This window comes from Sinohyriopsis cumingii, chromosome 7 (genome assembly GCF_028554795.1).
Source record: "Sinohyriopsis cumingii isolate HCF-2022 chromosome 7, ASM2855479v2, whole genome shotgun sequence".
NCBI lineage: Eukaryota > Metazoa > Mollusca > Bivalvia > Unionida > Unionidae > Sinohyriopsis > Sinohyriopsis cumingii.
This window is the reverse complement of record NC_142967.1, coordinates 39,343,927-39,364,652: the sequence shown is the minus strand read 5'-3', so window position 1 is coordinate 39,364,652 and position 20,726 is coordinate 39,343,927. Positions and strand designations below refer to the sequence as shown.

At 34.2% G+C, this 20,726-nt stretch overlaps 1 protein-coding gene across 7 annotated transcripts in view; it reads left to right on the top strand.

Moving 5' to 3' along the window:
- Positions 1-20,430, top strand: part of LOC149795060 (cilia- and flagella-associated protein 58-like) — a 43,535-nt gene extending 23,105 nt beyond the window's left edge. For 6 of the 7 annotated variants that reach the window (XM_089964753.1, XM_089964761.1, XM_089964759.1 and 3 more), the window contains 11 exons: positions 506-643; positions 2,273-2,432; positions 3,778-3,860; positions 6,847-7,038; positions 8,059-8,220; positions 9,754-10,041; positions 11,662-11,885; positions 13,662-13,773; positions 14,153-14,377; positions 15,603-15,772; positions 18,430-20,430. In XM_089964753.1, coding sequence (XP_089820879.1) covers positions 506-643; positions 2,273-2,432; positions 3,778-3,860; positions 6,847-7,038; positions 8,059-8,220; positions 9,754-10,041; positions 11,662-11,885; positions 13,662-13,773; positions 14,153-14,377; positions 15,603-15,772; positions 18,430-18,556 — 1,881 coding nt within the window. In that variant the 3' untranslated portion in view covers positions 18,557-20,430. The remainder of the gene's footprint in view (positions 1-505; positions 644-2,272; positions 2,433-3,777; positions 3,861-6,846; positions 7,039-8,058; positions 8,221-9,753; positions 10,042-11,661; positions 11,886-13,661; positions 13,774-14,152; positions 14,378-15,602; positions 15,773-18,429) is intronic. The other variant, XM_089964754.1, reaches the window with a different exon arrangement.
- Positions 20,431-20,726: the final 296 nt, after the last annotated feature.

Sequence of the window (20,726 nt, the reverse complement as noted above, 5' to 3'; positions counted from 1 at the left end):
ACTCTCACAGGCATGTCATTCAAATATGTACAGAAATAAGACTGACTCTCACAGGCATGTAATTCAGTTATGTACAGAAATAAAACTGACATTCACAGGCATGTTATTCAGTTATGTACAGAAATAAGACTGACACTCATGGGCATGTCATTCAAATTTGTATAGAAATAAGACACTCATGGGCATTCATTCAGATATTTATAGAAATAAATTGCTAATTCAGTCTTATATTTATACAACTGACACTCATGGGCATGTCATTCAGATATGTCTACAAATAAATTGCCAATTCAATCTTATATTTATACAACTGACACTTTTGTTAGACTTCTGGTATTAGACCATGTGACATTTTAACATGTGGGAGAAAAACTGTAACACAAAAGTCAAGCATTATTGATGAGAATAACACCCTGATTGCTCAAAACATGAAATACAATTTTTTTCTTTTCAGCTGCTAATGCAGGTGAGAGAATAATATGATGGCCATGTTTTGTTTTTACAGATTCTGAATGAAAGAGCATTGAAGGATTCTGAGATTTTAAGCCAGCGTTTCCAGAAACTTCAACAGGATTTTGATCATCAGTTAACCCACACTGACAATCTTGCACAAGAAAATCAGAAAAAAGTCTCTGAACTCAAGGTAAGCTCACACTCAGCTTTCATTGCAATAGAATGTCTTTTGTTTTTCTCCATGTGCAAGGTTCATAAGAACTTCATCAACATTCATGCACAGGAAAAGCAAATCAGTTTCAAACAGAAGTTGAATTGCCCCAATATCCAGTTAAAGCAGTAATATTTCTGTTTATAATTCTTAGCTTTCAGTAAAAATGAATGATGTTACTTCTATGTATGTGTTCTACTTTTATGTGTGTATTCTACTTCTCTGTATGTATTCTACTTTTATGTATGTGTTCTACTTCCATGTGTATGTTCTACTTCTTTGTATGTGTTCTACTTCTGTGTGTGTATTCTACTTCTGTGTATGAGTTCTACTTCTGTGTATGTATTCTATGTATGTGTTCTACTTCTATGTATGTATTCTATTTCTATGTATGTATTCTACTTCTTTATATAAGTTCTGCTTCCATGTATGCATTCTACTTCTATGTGTGTTCTACTTCTCTGTATGTGTTCTACTTCTATTTATGTAGTATACTTCTATGTATGTGTTCTACTTCTTTGTATGTGTTCTTATTCTGTGTATTTATTGTATTATGTTTGATTGTATATATGTTCAACTTCTATGTATGTATTCTACTTCTGTGTATGTGTTCTACTTCTTTGTATGTGTTCTAATTCTATGTGTGTATTCTACTTCTGTGTATGTGTTCTACTTCTGTGTATGTATTCTACTTCTTTGTATGTGTTCTATTTCTATGTATGTATTCTTTATGTTTAGAAATGATTTATTATGAGGTTCTAGCATGTGGCATAGATACTACATTAGAATAATAGATTGCCATACATTGTAAGTTATGATTTTCTGTTTCTTTATCTAAAGCTTAAGTATCAGGTTTCTCTATTTTAGTATGCTGAAACATCATGCATTTCGATGCATTGGGGTATTGTAGTAGACGTTGTCCCAATAGCTGGTAATAAGGGAGTTTGTGTTGGCAGTATATAGATAGTTTGGGGCACTGTAATAGACATTGTCCCAATTTTTAGGACACTGTAATAGACACTATCCCAATAGCATGGCACATGGGAATTTGTGTAATAGACATTGTCCCAATAGCTGGTCACAAGGGAATTTGTGTAATAGACATTGTCCCAATAGCTGATCACAAGGGAATTTGTTTGATAGACATTGTCCTAATAGCTGGGGTGTTGTAATTGACTCTGTCCCAATAGCTGGTCACAAGGGAATTTGCATAATAGACACTGTCCCAATAGCTGGTCATAAGGGAGTTTATGCTAGCAATACTCCACCTTGATAAGTTACAATACATAGTCCGGTATAAATGTGTTTGGCAGGCAGATTTTCACACGTTTAGTGAATTATAATATTTTCTAGAGTGTTTAATTTGTGATCGAGATATGGTAAATATAACATTTATACAGTGTTATATTTTTCATTCTTGTTTAATATTTTGTTGAACATTTTGTGATTGCAGGATGTCAGCAAGAAAAGGAAGTAAAACTAGAATAGTTGCAGTATGTTATGTTTATGGTACAAAGATAAGAACTTTTTTGGTAAGGTGGATAAACCCTTGGTCTTTGTGCCAGAAAAGTAGATGAATATTTCTATTGAATGTTTGAAATATTACAGATGCGTGAAGAAGAGGTGGGGCAGTTAAAATCAGAAAATCAGCGAATGAACAAGATGCGTGAAACAATTCAGCGCAAACTGCGGCAGGTAGAGGCCAATAAAACTGAAGTTGACCAGCAAAGAGAAACAATGAAGAGTCAGATTATAGCTCTAGAGAGAGGTGGGATACTGTCATTTTGTTGTAGAGCTGTCCATGTTAAATTTGACAATTTTTAAAAAGAAAGAACAGTGTCAGAAATACATTTGCATTGAAAGTATGGACAGTAATATATACTCCAATAACTGTTGTATCAACATGTCTATCTGACATGTAAATATGTATACATGCTTTCAGTAAAGATCTGTATCATTTATAAATTTATTTATGTGATTAATTATGGAGAATATATGAGCAAGTACTTATTGGACAAAACAATATAATTTTAAGATCCCATTTTAGATTAAATTAAGAGTTTTATTTGGATTCATCAAAGTCATCATGAAAACTGTCTTCAGTGTACTGTGATGCATAGTATGGCAGACACCTAAATATAAAGGACACTTTATACATATATAGTAAAATTTGCCATAGCAGACACATTTATATAAATACCCTTAATATATTGTGAAATTTGCCATAAAGAACATTTAATATACTGTAAGACATAATCTAGCAGACACCTTTATATAAAAGACATTTGATATACTTTGAAACAAAATCTAATAGACATTATTATTAAAGGGACACAATATACTGAGACTTAATCTAGTAGACACCTTTATATAAAGGACCCTTAATTTATTCAGCCCCAGAGATATTTGTTATTTTCATCTGCAATGAGGGTAGGAAATGCATTTTGAAGGTTAATTCTGAATACATCCAAATACATATGCATTCAAGACATTTTCATTTAGCTGGATGCCTAGTTGTGTTTTGTGTCCTGGTTACTTTTTGTCCCAGTCCTCAAAGTTATCCTTCATTTGACAAAGGTTCACCTGTGTGCAGTTCAGACCAGTCTGTCTTAGATATCAGACACAAAATCTGGTTCCGACAACCTGTGAATTTTGGGTGTAAAAAAAAAACATTAAAAAATTAGTGTATCCCTCTGTATGTTGTAATGCGAGTAGAAAGTCCAGATAATTTTTGTCATTGTAGAGCTACTTGTCTGTAATACTACACACTTTGGTGTATCTTAAATGACCTTGATGCTACAGGGCATGGAAGTAGGGTACTACCTCCTCATGCCTACAGGTGTCATTGGTGCCTAATGAGTTAATATATTGTGAGACTTGTCATAAGAGACACATTTACATGAAGGACACTTGCTTATAAAGGACAAGATTATAATATTCCTTTTCTTAATTTTGCTTATAAAATTTGAATTAGTACATAAAGGCAAATGTATATGGTTATTTGAGTGACCTATTTAGAGTTGTTTCATTGTGGGGTTTTATATGCTTTGGTTAATCAGTTACTGTTTGATATTAAAAACTATTATTATTGAAAAGGAAAATAAATATTTCAGAACTTGAGGCAGTCAATAAGCAGAATGAAATGGATAAGAAAGCTCTTGATGACATGAAAAGGGAGAGGGATATTCTGAATAAGGTTTGTAACACTATTATGTATTAGTAATTAGAAAAAGGTACAGTGGATAAGCTTAAAGTTTCTAAAACCATTGTACAATAGTCATTAGAAATAGGTTACAATGTGTAACAATTAAGGTTTGTTACACTATTTTACAATAGTCATTAGAAATAGATTGCAATGTGTAACACTTAGAATTTGTAACACTATTGTGCAATAGTCAATAGAAATAGGTTAAAGGCTTACAATGTATACACTTAAGGTCTGTAACACTGTTGTAAAACAGTCATTAGAAATAATTTACAATGTATACACTTGAGGTCTGTAACACAGTCATTATAAATAATTTACAATGTATACACTTGAGGTTTGTAACACTGTTGTAAAACAGTCATTAGAAATAATTTACAATGTATACACTTAAGGTCTGTAACACTGTTGTAAAACAGTCATTAGAAATAATTTACAATGTATACACTTGAGGTCTGTAACACAGTCATTATAAATAATTTACAATGTATACACTTGAGGTTTGTAACACTGTTGTAAAACAGTCATTAGAAATAATTTACAATGTATACACTTGAGGTCTGTAACACAGTCATTAGAAATAATTTACAATGCATACACTTGAGGTCTGTAACACAGTCATTATAAATAATTTACAATGTATACACTTGAGGTTTGTAACACTGTTGGACAGTAATTATTAGAAATAGATTAAAAGCTTACAATATATGCACATACACATATGCTCAGAAGTTGTGTATTTATAATTAAGTTTACCTACCCATGCATACACTTACACATCTGCACAAAAAGTAGTGTATTTGTATTATGTTTACCTATTGATGCATACACTTAGACATTTGGACAGAAAGTAGTGTATTTGTAATTATATATATCTATCCATGCGTACACTTAGACATATGCACAGAAAGTAGTGTATTTGTAATTATATATATCTATCCATGCATACACTTAGACATTTGGACAGAAAGTAGTGTATTTGTAATTATATATATCTATCCATGCATACACTTAGACATATGCACAGAAAGTAGGTTATATATATTTACATTTACCTACCAGTGGGGGCCTTGGATGGCCAAGTGATCTAAGGCACTCAATTTTATAGAACACAGACATGTCACCTCTGTCCAAGTGGGTTTGAGACTCATGCTCAGACAGTGTGGATATGTGAGAAAGTTTGCCAGTATATTTATTCCAGAATATATTCATTCTGACAGTTTAAATGGAAATATGTATAATTAACAGATTAAGCTGAATATTATATTTGAATTGTTTTAGTTCCAATTGTCTGATTGAGAACAACTTATTTTGTGGTTTTAATTCCTGCCAATCTGACTGGAAAGTGTCTATTTCATAGTTTTAGTTCTGACCAATCTGATTGGGAACTATCTGTTTCATGGTTTTTAATTCTTTCCAGTCTGATTGGGAACTATCTGTATCATTATTTTTTCCCCAAGAATCTGATTTGGAAGTGTCTGTTTCATTGTTTTGTTCCTATAATTTTATTGGGTACTATCTATTTTATTGTTTTGTTTTCATGAATTTGATTGGGTACTATCAATTTCATTGTTTTGATCCAATGAATTTGATTGGGTATTATCTATTTCATTGTTCAGATTCTTGCCAGTCAGATTGAGAAATATCTGTATCATTGATGTAAATCTTTGTATCTGATTTTTATATATCTGTTTTAAGTCAGAGCTTATTATTTTTGTGATAATTTCTGCCAGAAGAAATATGATTTATATGCATGAACTTGAGTTCTGCCTTCACCAGACTTCACCAATGAATTGCCCTATAAGACATGAAGAAGCACCTTGAATTGTTTGCCTGAAAGACATAGATCAAGGTCACTTTGACTCACCACAGCAAAATGCAGTGATGCATCCTGGGTCCATTTGTGTGTACTTTATGCATAAAAGTGAAAGCCTTATGCAAAATCTTTATCAGTGTCGGTCATTTTGTGGTATAAAATATCTATAGTTGGTTGAAACTTAATTCCTAATGGCATTTTCCAGGTCACCATAGCTGAAAAAATGAAAAATGTTTTTAGCACAAAAAATCCAACTTTATTTATTGATTATGTAGCTTTATAAAAGTTTGTGGATGGCTTACACATTGCATAAGAAAGAATTACAATTATTTTGGCATAAAAATGTTAGAGGTTAAAGTCACTGTCTTATTGGAGAAAAATGGTTTTTCAAAATAACTTTAGTTCTAGGCCACATATTTCAACCAAGTTTGGGGACTATAAAAGTAAGCTGCATTTTAACTGAGACCATCTTTATATTAGGTCTGTGTCATATGTGTATCATGGGGGCTATAACTGTAATGTGAGCAGTCTTTAAACTGAGGCCACTTTTTACTAAGACATATGTACAAAGCTTTGTCATGTGTTATTCATGAAGCCTATAAATGTAAACAGTTTTTTAATTGAGGCTACTTTCATACTAAGACCAGTTTTAATGCTGTATTTTGTGTGGTTCATAGAGACCATGAAAGTAAGTTATATTCTAACTGAGGCTACAGTATACTTGGATATTTTTACAAGGCTGTATCATGTGTGGTTCATGGGGACCATGACAGACAGCAGTATTTTGTTGAGTCCACCTTTATACTTAGACATGTTACAGTGCTGTGTCATATGGTTTATGTTGTACACAAAACAACATAGATATAGAGTACTATGCCTGACCAAGCCCACATTATATCAGGGACCCTGGTACACCAAGGGGCTTTATAAAGACCATAGCCACACTATATCAAAGGCCAGGGTATTTAAAGGGGCTTTATAATGACCACACCCACATTATATTAGGGGCCAGGGTATACAGTGGACTTCATAATGAGAGACAGCTATAATAAATTCACAAAAATGTATTGATCCTAAAATTTCGAAATTTCCATTCTAGCTTTAGTACATAATGTCTAAATAAATTAAAATGAATGGTACATTTTTATTCATTATTACCAGACGATGGAGAAGGAACGATCAGAGACGTTGAAGAAATTGGATCTGGTCAAACTCCATGAGCAGTCAAAAAAAAATCTAGAGCAGGAGATTCAGAATTACAAGGAAGAAGCCCAGAAACAACGCAAGATAATTTACCAACTTGAGAAAGAGAGAGACAGATACATTAATGAAGCCAGTGACCTTACTCAGAAGGTATGCATTCAACATATTGAAGGAAATATGAATTGTACAAATGTTACAGTAGTCCCCCCTGTTGAGAGGTCCATTAAAGAGGAGCTTACTCTAATACGAAAACCTCTTCCTCCATCAGTCTTGTCTCTCTCAGCCCTAGACCATATTTGTTAGCTGCCTATTAAAGCAAGGGAAGTGACCTATGATGAGTCAGATTTAGTGATTGTGCAGAGTTCTCTCCCTTTCTGGATTACAAACTTTCCCTAATACACGTTATTAAATTGAGGAAGTAAATCTTTGTGTAATGTAGGTAAGATTCCATGCACATTCGCAGTGAACACTCCATTGCTAAGATGCTTGCTTCCTTAGGTGTAATGTACATTCACCTCCTGTTGAGAGAAATATGCCTTAAAGTTATCAGAAATTACTTTCAGTCAATCATAATCAAAACATTATATAAAATCAGATTAAAAGTGTTCAGTTTTTATTGTTTTGCATCATGTAATCCAAAACCAGAAAATTAGCATTAAGACAGCTGTTGTCATTCATCTCATCATTGACATTTGAAGTCTCTAAGAATACCACAGGAAATAAATGAGAAAAATCATTGAGAATAGCACAGGAAATAAATGAGAAAAATCATTGGGAATACCACAGGAAATAAATGAGAAAAATCATTGGGAATAGCACAGGAAATAAATGAGAAAAATCATTGGGAATACCACAGGAAATAAATGAGAAAAATCATTGGGAATACCACAGGAAATAAATGAGAAAAATCATTGGGAATACCACAGGAAATAAATGAGAAAAATCATTGGGAATACCACAGGAAATAAATGAGAAAAATCATTGGGAATAGCACAGGAAATAAAAGAGAAAAATCATAGGGAATATCACAGGAAATAAATGAGAAAAATCATGAGGATCAGCACAGGAAATGATGAGAAAAATCATGCTTTTTCAAAAAATATTTGATAAGGTCTCCAGGAATAGCACAGAAAATAAATGAGAAAAATCTTTCTCAATTTTTCCCATAAGGTTTTGCTGCATATGGAGGATGTCAAAGTGAGAGAGATGCAGATTTTTGACTTCAAGAAGAAAATTGCTGAGGCTGAGACCAAACTAAAACAACAGCTCAATCTGTATGAGGCAGTCCGTAGTGATCGTAATCTTTACAGCAAGAACCTCATCGAATCCCAGGTAATGTTTGCCAAAATTACCTATTTAAGAGTTATGTGCTTTAGGAATTTAAGTACTAGTACTATTCCATCATGAGTGAAACAAAAATATTCTTTACTTTGCTGTTATCATGTAATCTTTATACCACTCTTTTCTGTATACAAATATTGTTCTCATGACCCGGTGGCATTTACTTTTCTGTATGCAAATATGGTTCACATTGCTTGAGGGTGTTTTCTTTTCCGTAATCAAATGTTGTTCACATGACTCAAGGGTGTTCACTTTTCTGTATACAAACAGATTTGACAAATAGCAGTTTCCAGCTTGGTTAAATGATGTTTAGGACAGTGAAAAACCAAACCTTGGTTATACCACATAGTTCTGAAAATAATCTATTTTCAATACATTTCAAGTTAAGATATTATATAATACTTAAGGAACATGTTTTTTTAATTCTTTTAGAATTTAAGAAATAAAATTATCATTTTTTTCTCATTAATCCAGTTTAATTTGTCTACAGTTGTTAAACCTGGTTCAGCAATAGTAGATTTGCAATGAAGATAAGAAATTGTGGCTTAGCTTTTTTCTGGATAAAATATTATTTTAGAATAATGATCAGTGTTATCAGCACCATCCTACACTTGCATTGTTGATCATGCAGTATTCTCTGTACACATTGATTTTGGCTCTTTTTCCAGCATCAGAGAAGACACATTCAGTACAAGATCTATCCTGTTGTTGTTGTTGTTGGGTTTAATGCCATTTTTCAGCACACGATAGGCTATACATGGTGGCCAGTATAAATGGTGGAGGAAGAACCCAGGAAAACCCCGGAAAGAACCACCAACCCATGAGAAGCTGCTGGCAAGCTTTCTCACATACCCACATTGGCTGAATCCAAGACTCAAAACCCATGCAGACAGAGGTGAGATGGCAGTGATCTGTAACGGAGAACGCTTTAGACCACTCGGCCACTCGGGGCCCTGATCTATCCTGTATAATTTAAATATTTATCAAAATACTTGATATTGAATGCCTCCATAAAGGCCTAGTAAAAAGTGTATTAACATACTTAAAAGCAAATAGCTCCAGAAAGGTGCTGTAAAAGGTGTATTAACATACTTAATAGTAACTGCCTCCAAAAAGGCCTAGTAAAAGGTCTATTAACATACCTGATAGTAAATGGCTCCAAAAAGGCCCAGTAAAAGGTCTTTTAACATGCACAGAATTACTCCGAACATGGGAAACTTACTCACTGTATGCGAGTGAAGAATCATGACTGATCAGAATAGTAATTATTACTCCAGACTTGGAAAAGTTGCTCAGAGTAACTCCAGACTGGGAAAACTTACTCAGAGTTACTCCAGATTTGAAAATCTTAAAGTTACTCCAGACTGGGAAAACTTAATCAGAGTGTACCAAAACAATATTTTCATGATCAGAATATTGTTGAACAAATTTGGGAGCCAAGTAAAGTTATATGATAGATGAGCATGATCTTTGCCTGATCATTTCTGTCTGGATATGACCCTAACCTTGACATTGTTATTTTAGGATGAGATCCAGGAGATGAAGAAAAAGTTGAAGTCAATGGACCACATCAACCACCAGCTGACAGAAGAAAGCCAGGCCAAGGACCTCTCACTGGCTAAGGTAAAACTTGATCAGCAGCGCATTGAGAAGGAAAAAGACATGCTCAAGGCAGAGCTGATGAAGATGAAGCAGCTGGCATCTGAGAACAAGGCCTACATTGAGGCACAGGAGGCAGAAGAGAAAAAACTGCTGAAGATTATTGCAGAGGCTGATGCAGAGAGAGTGAGACAGAAGAAAGAACTTGATCAGGTAAAAATTTAGATAATGTGGTAACATTTGAATAATGCTGATTTACACCCCAGTTCTGATTCACTGCTCTTCAGTAATAAAATATACCAACAACATCCAGACAATAGTAATTACGTCTTCTTCAGATCCTTGGGATATATAATATGTATAATAATTACTATGTATATTTTTACCAGTAAATTTCTGAACTGCTTTGAAATATTAATAATTCAAGCAGAAATCAACTTTCATTAATATAATGGAACAAAGTAAAATGACAAAATGTACCACCGAATATACATGTAATAGAAAGCTTAACATATTTACCTACAAGTTTGATGTTAAGGATAAGATCCCAAATAGACAATGGAAAACATCTTCTGGCAACAGTATATAAGTATACTAGGCTTCATCCATGTATCTTAAAAAAGTTCTTTGCATAAGGGAAATGTGACTAGCTCTAAACCCATAGAGTGGTAACGAAACTAAAAGAAAAATTCAACATATAACACCATGACATTGACGTTGAATATAGGACCTCCATTGACACACAACACACCTGCTAATGGCATACATGCAGTTTTCAGTATTCATTGGTAATGTTGCTACAGTTGCATGCATTTTTGATGAATTAGATGAAGTGCTGTTACAATAATCACGATATAGAAATGCCCTCCTCCTTAAAGGTTGAAAACCGCCATTAAGAAAATGCCACATGGAAAGAGAAATTCACCCTCAGTGTGAAAATCCTGCAGCAATTACTACCAATGTTGTTTTTGACAAACCTTTTCATGATGGTGCATAACTATACCAAGTTACATACCTTAATCTCAAATGGTTCTAATATTACAGACCCTATTGAGACATGAACTTGACCCTGGAGAAAGGAACCTTACTGTGGCACATAACACACCTTCTTTTGTTGATGGATGAATATAAAATGTTTCTTCCATTAATCTAAAATGGCTTTTAAGTTATGTGACAACTTCTATTAATGATGTGTAGGTATTCCAAATTTTAATCCCCTAATCTGAAATAGCTTTAGTGTTATAGAGTGGATGGGGAAATGTAATGGAAAACAAAATATTTATCCATAGCATTGACCTTGAAGATAGCCCCACACCCTGCCAAGTTGTACATAACACAGCTTATAGAGATGTACAAGTATACGAAGTTTCATCCCTTAGTCACAAATGGATTTAAAGTTATAGAGAGAAATGAAAGTGATGGATGGAGAGAAGAAATGACAGAAATGCAAATATAATGTCTCCCACTTTGCATGGAAAGGTGGGGGCACAATAAGAGATATCCTACTTTATAGAGGCATTGGTGTGAAAAATCTCACTCATATTTTTATATAATTTCTTGATATGTGTTTATTTTGCTGCAGACAAAGAAAAGAGAAAGGCTCTTAGTTTGGCATACATTTATTTCATGTATGCTTTCTTTTTAGTCCAGACATTTTGATCATCTTGCTTGCCAGAAATATGTGTCTTGGCTTCATTTTGATCATCTTGCTTGCCAGAAATATGTGTCTTGGCTTAAGTTATGTGTTTTCTGACTTTGAATAATGGCCTTCCTAAATTGGACTCAAACCCCAGGGATCCCCAGATCAGTGAAATCTTTCTTCCAATTTTACAGGTGATCAGTGAGCGTGACATCCTTGGCACCCAGCTTGTGCGTCGTAATGATGAGTTGGCACTGCTGTATGAGAAGATCAAGATTCAGCAGTCTACATTGAACAAAGGAGAAATTCAGTACAACCAGCGATTGGAGGACATCAGAGTCTTAAAACTTGAGATCAAGAAACTGCGACGTGAGAAGGCAATTTTGCAGAAAAATGTGGCCAATGTTGAGGACCTCAGGTTTGTATCTGTCTTGTAAAGAGAAACAATCCATTTCCTTTGTATTGCAGTAAGCATACATGTGTGAGCCAGGTATGCCTTAGCCTTCTTAAACTGCACTGTTCTATCCCTGTGTAAACCAGATATGCCTTAGTCTTCTTAAACTGCACTGTTCTATAGATATATAAGCCAGGTATGCCTTAGTCTTCAAATGCACAGTTCTATACTTGTGTATACTGGGTATGCCATAGTCTTCTTAAGCTGCACTGTTCTATACCAATGTAAATCAGGTATTCCTAAGTCTCCTTCAGCTGCACTTTTTTATATATGTATAAGCCAGTTATGCCTTAGTCTTCTTTGACTGTACTGTTCTATCCTTGTGTAAGCCAGGTATTCCTTAGTCTTCTTCAACTGCACTGTTACATACACATGTAAACCCAGTATGCCTGAGTCTTCTTCTATGGTGGATGTGTTATAGTCTCATTCAATACCTATTTGAGCTGGGTATGCCTTTGCTCTCTTTTATACATGTGCAAGAAAGATATGCCCTTGGGTTATTCAGCTTCACTGATGAATACATGTGTTATCTAGGCGTGTCTTAGTCTTCTTCAACTGCACTGTTCCTAATATTTGTAAACCAAGGATGACTTAGTCTTCTTTAGTACCTATGTAAACCAGGCATGACTTAGTCTTCTTTGGTACCTAAATAAAATAGACATGACTTAGTCTTCCTTAGTACCTAAATAAAATAGGCATGACAGTCTTTTTTGTACCTATGTAAACCAGGCATGACTTAGTCTTCTTTAATAACTAAATAAAATAGGCATGACTTAGTCTTTTTTTGTACCTATGTAAACCAGGCATGACTTATTCTTCTAGGCATGACTTAGCCTTTTTTGTACCTATGTAAAGCAGGCATGACTTAGTCTTCTTTAGTACCTAAATTAAATAGGCATGACTTAATCTTTTTTGTACCTATGTAAACCAGGCATAACTTACTCTTTATTGTACCTATGTAAACCAGGCATAACTTACTCTTTATTGTACCTATGTAAACCAGGTATGACTTAGTCTTCTTTAGTACCTAAATAAAATAGGCATGACTTAGTCTTTTTGTACCTATGTAAACTAAGCATGACTTAGTCTTCTTTAGTACCTAAATAAAATAGGCATGACTTAGCCTTTTTGTATCTATGTAAGCCAGGCATAACCTGGTCTTCTTCAGCTACACTTTGCTTATCAGTGTAAGCCTTGTATGCCTTAGTCTTTATTTACACTATGCTGTACCTGTGTAAGCCAGGTATTCCTTAGTCTTCTTCATCTGCACTGTTTATTGATGTGTAAGCCAGGTATGCCTTAGTCTTCTATAGCTGTACAGATGCATGCATTCTGAGTACTAGTTCAAGTTGATACAAACTGACTACACTACTGTGACAGGAAGGATACAAACTGAAGGCTACTTTCAAAAGAGTTTGTTGCCATTAGTTTGAAGAATTATACTCATGCCCCATCACAAATGTGGTTCAGCAAAAGGTATTACTGTTGTCCATGTGTATGACCTTTTGTTTATCCAGTTAAGGTTTGCATTAAGGTCAGTTTCTGATCCATATTGTTTGGTGGGGAGTCATACTCCATGTACACATCTTTAGTTGTTCTTTTCTGAGGTCGGTGCAGATGTATGTGAATAGTCATTTGTTAACTAGTTAAGACAAATGTTTTAAGTGCATATTGATGTGGTGAAATCAAGAACACTTTCATAATATTTTTATTTAAATTTTATTAAAATTTTCTTTTTAGGCGTGAAGTATACCACATCCAGCGTGAACTGTTGCGTGAGAGAACACGCTGTAAAGCCCTGGAGGAGGAGCTTGAGAATCCCATGAATATTCATAGATGGAGAAAATTGGAGGTAGGGATACAAATATACAGCATGGAATGTTTTTCATATTGATACTTGTCCTCCAGCATTATATTATTTATTCTGTTTGTTCTTATCCACTCATCAAGATGAGTTGTTGAATGGATTTTATAAGCTCATATATTTTAAATATAATGTGATTTATGTTTGCAGGTTGTGACTCAATTTAGTACAGACTGATGCAGCTCAAATACATGGTTTTATTAGCTGATAGGTTGGCATTAAGAAGACCAGTTGACTAAATCAATATATAATCATTGTAATGATGGTAATAATTTTTGGAACATACAGACTGGTCATTGAACCCATTATGCAATAAATAAGGCAGTTATGATTACCCGTTTTATGAAGTGATCTATTACCATTCCAGGGCAGTGACCCAAGTACATATGAGATGATCGAGAAAATCCACACTCTCCAGAAACGACTGATCTCTAAGACAGAGGAGGTGGTGGAGAAGGAATTGTTGATCCATGAAAAAGAAAAACTGTACCTTGAGCTGAAGCACATCCTGGCACGACAGCCAGGTCCTGAGGTGGCTGAACAACTCTCGATCTATCAACAGACTCTCAAAGAAAAGACAAAACAGATGAAGGTTAGTTTGTATTTGCCATCTTATGGCAGAGCATGTAAAGCTAAGACTGTCCCATATGTCTGTCTGTTTACATTTTTGTTACAGGTTACATAGGAAAACTTCTTTTGTGTTTCCTGCTTTTGTTGCACTAGAAATACAAAGATGACAGTTGATTTGGGGGAGGGGGTGATTACGATTTTTAATGTAGCTTCAACAATTTTTCAGTCGTATCGCTATGATGTCTGCATTATGGCAGATTATAGTGATGTCTAGCACTGGGGCATCATGCCACAGACACAGTCACATTATTCCTGACACCAGGCCAACCAGTCCTAACACTAACCTCTTAATGCTGAGTGCCTAGCAAAGCAACTATTAGTAACATTTTTGTATATCTTTGGTATGACTCGGCCAGGGTTCAAAGCCACAACCTCCTGCTTCTGAGGCTAACGCTCTAACCACTAGGCCACTGGATCAGTCTGATTTTGTGGGTTCTTGAGAGATGTACACATTGCAAGTGACTGTATTACTGGGATCTTAAAAGATTATAACTGAAACATTTCCATTGAAGTTGTAAATTCCTATCATATGACAGATGCACAAATGTAAAGGTGTACATCAGAGGCCATCATCTGTTACTTTGTAATGCTGTTCACAAATTATATTACTCATGCAAAAATTGATTCTGAAAAAATATTAGGTCTTACCTCATTCTGTTTGGTAAATTGATTCCTTTTATGTATATCTTCATATTTGACATACTAAGGTAAATTCATATTTTGAATACTTTAGATCACATTTGCTTAGCAGAATAAAACTGTTAAAAAATTATTATTATTACATACTTACATGGGGCAGTTCTAAGTGAAATATCATGTCTCTCTGTCTCTTGTTCTATTTTCAAATCTGTTTCTATCTGTTGACTTGTGTTTGTATGTTCAAACTAGAGACTTGAGTTAGTTCCCTTTAGTTATAAGATCAATGGAGCAGAATAGTGTGACTAAATATCAATTGTTTTGCATTTACATTTAATTAGAAAACATTGAAAAATTCAAAATATGACTTTTAGTTAAAGGTTTAATTATCTTCCATTGTCACTGTGACTGAAGATTGCTTCATCAGCTATCATAGGTACACGTAGAAAACATATCTAAAGAAGTTGAAGATTTTCATATTTTTAACTATAAAAGAAAAATCTAAAGATAGATTTAGTAAATATGACTATCAACTGTTTTGATATTTCCAGACCATGGCATCAGAACTGAACATGTATGAGTCACAGGTGAATGAATACAAGTATGAGATTGAAAGAATTGCCAGGGAGCTACAGGAAGTGAAAAAGAAATACTTCATGCAGAAGAAAAAGGAAAATCAGCAAAAGTATGTGCACAAGGCTGTTGTTTCTGATTTTCTTCAGTAAGATATTAATTTTAGTTATGATAATTTTTTTAAGTTAATTTCTGTATTGCATCTGATCAAGCCAAGCAAATTCCAGGTTTTGATGCCCCCATCTTTTCATTGAAAGTAGGCAAGTGTAGTTTTGTTGAGAAAAGTGCTATATTACAATAGTGATAGAGTTATGAGTAAAGGTACATTTGTAAAGGAAGGCACTACTGATAATAAAATTCCCAGAAGATGGAACCCAGATGTATTTCTCATCAATATAAAGGGGCACTCACCAGTTATTATATACTTTTGAGAGAGTGACATATGTAAGGTGAAGTTGTCTGCATTTGAAACATGCACAGTGGTGAGAATGTTGGCATACCTCTATGCTACTTTGATGTAATGTGGCTGACATTTCCTGGGATATTGTACTTGTGTTAATTGTACATGATGTAAGCACACTGCTAACTAAAATGACTGCTCCCTTGTGCTCCAAAGCCAAATAAAGTACATTATGTTTAGCACCTGTTAAAATAGAGAAAATGATTTTTGCCAGACTAGACAATACCAGCATCTGAAAGTGCAATGAATAATTTACCTAATATATAAAATGTAAAAAGAGTTATTGGCTCTTTTTGTGGTTACATTTTACCTCTGAAGTTCAGGAAGTGAAAATGACCAAGTGGAGCCCGCAGGTTTTTGCAATGTGCACATCTTTAGTAAGGCCAAGCTGTATACTCTATAATGCATGTTACACCCATCAATCATACACTAAAATAAAGGAATTAAATCTTCTTTGAACAAGACCTAATATATACGGGGACTTTTTTAAATAGCCAGTATAACCAGTGAGGACACCGAGGGAAATTCTTTTTCTTTGAAATTCTAACGCTATGCAAAATACAAAACTGTAGAGCACCACCAAATCTGCATACAAATTGTGGTCCCACATTCAGCAGTCAAGATGATGACTTAGAAAGCTGATAATCAAATTCTGCTCAAGTTATATCAGTATAGAACTTTATATATCATTTTCTTGAAATCCATCATAATTTTAAGGGAATTAATGTACTGACAAAATGTATGGGTCCATCAATCAGGAGCCTTAACTCAACTAAATGAAGATGTTGATTGAATACTATAAATATAAAATGAGCATAAATGATGCTGTTGATGGAATGCAGAAAAAAACAATTTAACCATGGTGTCATCAGTGATAAGATGCACACTAAATTTGGTTTAAGTACAAAATGCATTAAGGAAGTTACTAAACAGAAATGAAACTGGGAGCATCTGAAGGTCAGATTACTTATAACTCTGCTAAATTTACACCTAAGCAACACTGGTGATCAAAATTCAGCCAGAGTCCCATCATTGTCAAGTTGCCTTCTGAATTAGTTTTGATCCAATAAGAGGGTCATCTTGTTGAAATGAAAGTGAGTATGTATGAAAATCAGGGTCCAATAATTCTGCTCATTGATAAAGAATAATGAATATGAAACTTTGCTAAGGACTCATACATATAAACTGCATTACAGATTTGGTTGAAATCCAGTTCAAATTAACCGAATTATTGCATGGAATTGAAGGCAAATTGGTCTCAAAAACAAGGGCTATAACTCTGCTAAATGATTTCAAATGCGGATAGTTAAGCTCAGCAAAGGTCATGTCGTTGTGATGCTGTCTTCCAGATTTGGTTGAATCCAGTCATAAATAAATTTGTTCTTGTGCAAAGTGAATTAGTACAACAATCAGGGGCTATACCTCTTTTAAATGGTAATATAGAATTGCTGATTATGACACTCTTCTGAAGTATCATCAGTATCCAGTTGCCTTTAAAATTTAGTAGATATTCAGTAATAAGTAATAGAATTGTGCAAAAATGAAAGCAAATGTATTTAACAGCCAGGGATTATAACTCCCCTATATGATGCTGTAGAATGCTGACAACCTAACTTGATCAAAGCCTCATCAATATCAAGGTATTTGTTTGATTTCATTGATAATTAAGAAAGTTGTTGTGTGAAATTTAACAAGGATGGGTTTGAATAAGAATATGAAAAAATCTGATAATCAAATTAAACAAAGAAATCTCTGTATCAAGCTGCATAGAAGATTTGTTTATAATGTAAAGACAGATTTGGAAGTTATGGTATGGAGACAACAAGTGGGTGAATTCAACAATGACAGCTCTAATTTTACATAGTTACAGATTACACAGGAACTTATCTTGTGACAACCTTCAAGGTTCTGTCTTGTTTATCTAAAACATTAACCAGTAACAATTTTGACAGATAAACTGATAAGATTGCATTTTATGTTGAGCTGTTACATACGGTTGTTTTGGTAACAAGTATATGTCAATAATCTGGGATAACGTTTGTCTTGAAAGATGGTTCACAGTCTGCATTTGTTGCAGCAACATAACATCTTGAATTAAATGAGATGTGTGATAAGTTTAGAGAGTTGGTGTAAAGAATATAAAATGGGTAGAAAAGATGGTGAAAGTCTGTCAGGATATTGTGAGTCAACACTTAGATAGCTACATGGCACAGACAGGCTCATGTTGTAATATAACATGTTTACAGAATGTAGAGAATAAGACATATCAGTTGATCCATTAGAGAGAGAGAGAGATGCATACATTGCACACAGACTACTAAGATTATTTCTTAATCAAATTTCAGGGAACGAGAGAAAACCCTGGCAATGGCAGGTGCCCCTGCAATACAACCACAGAGAACAGATGCACCACGATTCACTGGAGGAGGTTTTAACTTACAGCCATCAAGAACAGCACCACCTGTACAATAACAGCCAGTTACACAGGATTCATTTAATTTAACAAATGAGGGAACTAATTATTTCTATAATCATTTTGGACAACTCAAATTGTGATATAGAAAATGATGTGTACATATAAACTGTGTAATAATTAAGATGTGATTGAAGATACAGATTGTTACATTTTTTCTGAAATAATTATACCAACAATGTTGAATATGAGATTGATCATTAGTCCCCATTCTTATTATTATACTTCAGGATTTGAAGCAAATAGATAACTTTACTTTGAAAAAATTAGTAATTACTTTTTTGTATCTGATTTGTGTTCTTATTTACTCTGCCTTGGCTCATTTAAGGTCTTATCAACTGTGCATACAATAAAAGCTGTAAAAATGTTTAGGTTATTTTTATAGGCTTGAAGAACTATTGAGATTGTCTGTTGTCCATTGTTTGTCTGTCCATTAGCACACATTTGTTATCATTGCTTCTCCTAAACTACTTGCTGGATTGCCATGAAACTTTACACACACATTCATCCTACAATCTACTTCATCATTAATAAAAAGTATGCTGATCTGGCATGCAATATGGCCATCACAGTCTGGAAAATCTTATTGCTACTTTTTCTTCATAACAACGTGAAGTTTTCACCAAAAGACTTCTTATGATGTAAAGTTGATTCCAAACAAAAGTGGTACCAATCTATTATCCATTGTGGAAGCCATAATATTGTTATTACCACTTATGCAGGGGCCCCGAGTGGCCGAATGGTCTAAAGCGCTTTCTGTTATGGATCACTGCCATTTCACCTCCGTCTGCGCCGGTTTGAGTCTCAAATTCAGCCAATGTGTGTATGTGAGAAAGCTTGCCAGTAGCTTCTCGTGGGTCGGTGGTTCTTTCCGGGGTTTTCCCGGGTTCTTCCTCCACCATTAATACTGGCTGCCATGTATAGCCTATCGTGTGCTGAAAAATGGCGTTAAACCCCACAACAACAACAACAACCAATTATAGATGGAAAGACATGGAGTTTTCACCAGAAGACTTCTTGTGATGACAAGTTGGTCTTAACTGAAATAGATGCTATTCTAGCCTTCATTATGGAGGCCATCTTGAAAATCCTATACTCTTCATCCTGAGTGGATAGCTATATTACCAGTAACATGAAATTTTCACCCAGAAAAATTCCTATGATCTTGAAATGGTACTAAATAAAATAGTACCAATCTTGCATCCAATATGGCCACCATGGTGGCAATCTTGAAACTCTTGTTACAATTATTCCTGAATGGACGGTCATCTTGATGTATTTTTTTTAGCCTAATGACTACTTACGATGTCTTGTGACCATTTCCACAAATTGGTTAATTAAAATAATTCTTAAAATCATTTTTTTGCTGGTCCTGAATGTATAAAAATTAAGAAATATTTACACAGCGTTTTCCACTTTAAAAAATCACAAAACAGAATCTAGCTAATTTTGGTAGAGAGTGTGCTGAAATTAAGGCCTTTTACTATTGGACAAATAATTCTGATGTGCCATCAGATATGCATGGAGGTACAAAAGCTTAAGAAACATTGAAATGATCATTCCATTATACATGCAGTCAGCAGAACAGGAATAAAATTCTACAGAAAGCATCCTTCTCACATAGATTTATTGGTCAACTACTCTTTCATATTGCTGTTAGGCAGAGATCAGTCAGGTGAGCAATCTCAGGCCCATCCTCTTGTTTCTTAGATTACCCACTAAATTTATTATGTAGTATATGATGAATAACTGAATGTTTGATCTTATTTAGATTGGCATATTTGCTATCAGGCATATGGGAATAAATTGTGTAAATAGTTGAAAGTTAGTTTTTATATCTTTTTGCCTGCAATGAAATAAACAGATACTTGCACTTTAGCTTGTGTTTTTTCCATGCTAAGTTTTACCAGAGTTTTCAGTTCCTTTACACAGCTTATTCATAATTTAGGGATCTGCAGTGTTAAATAGCAATCTACTTACTTGATGAATTAGCACATTTGTCCTAAATACATAAGACTACCAGTAAAAACTATACGTTCTTCCAGTTCACTAAGAAAAGGGCATAGTTTTATTTTCTTTTACAAGGGACTAGTTTAATGTGGAGCAGTATTGATTTAAAGATTTTTTTATCTTCCTTGTGTTGATCTATATTATTGACAGCTCTTGTTA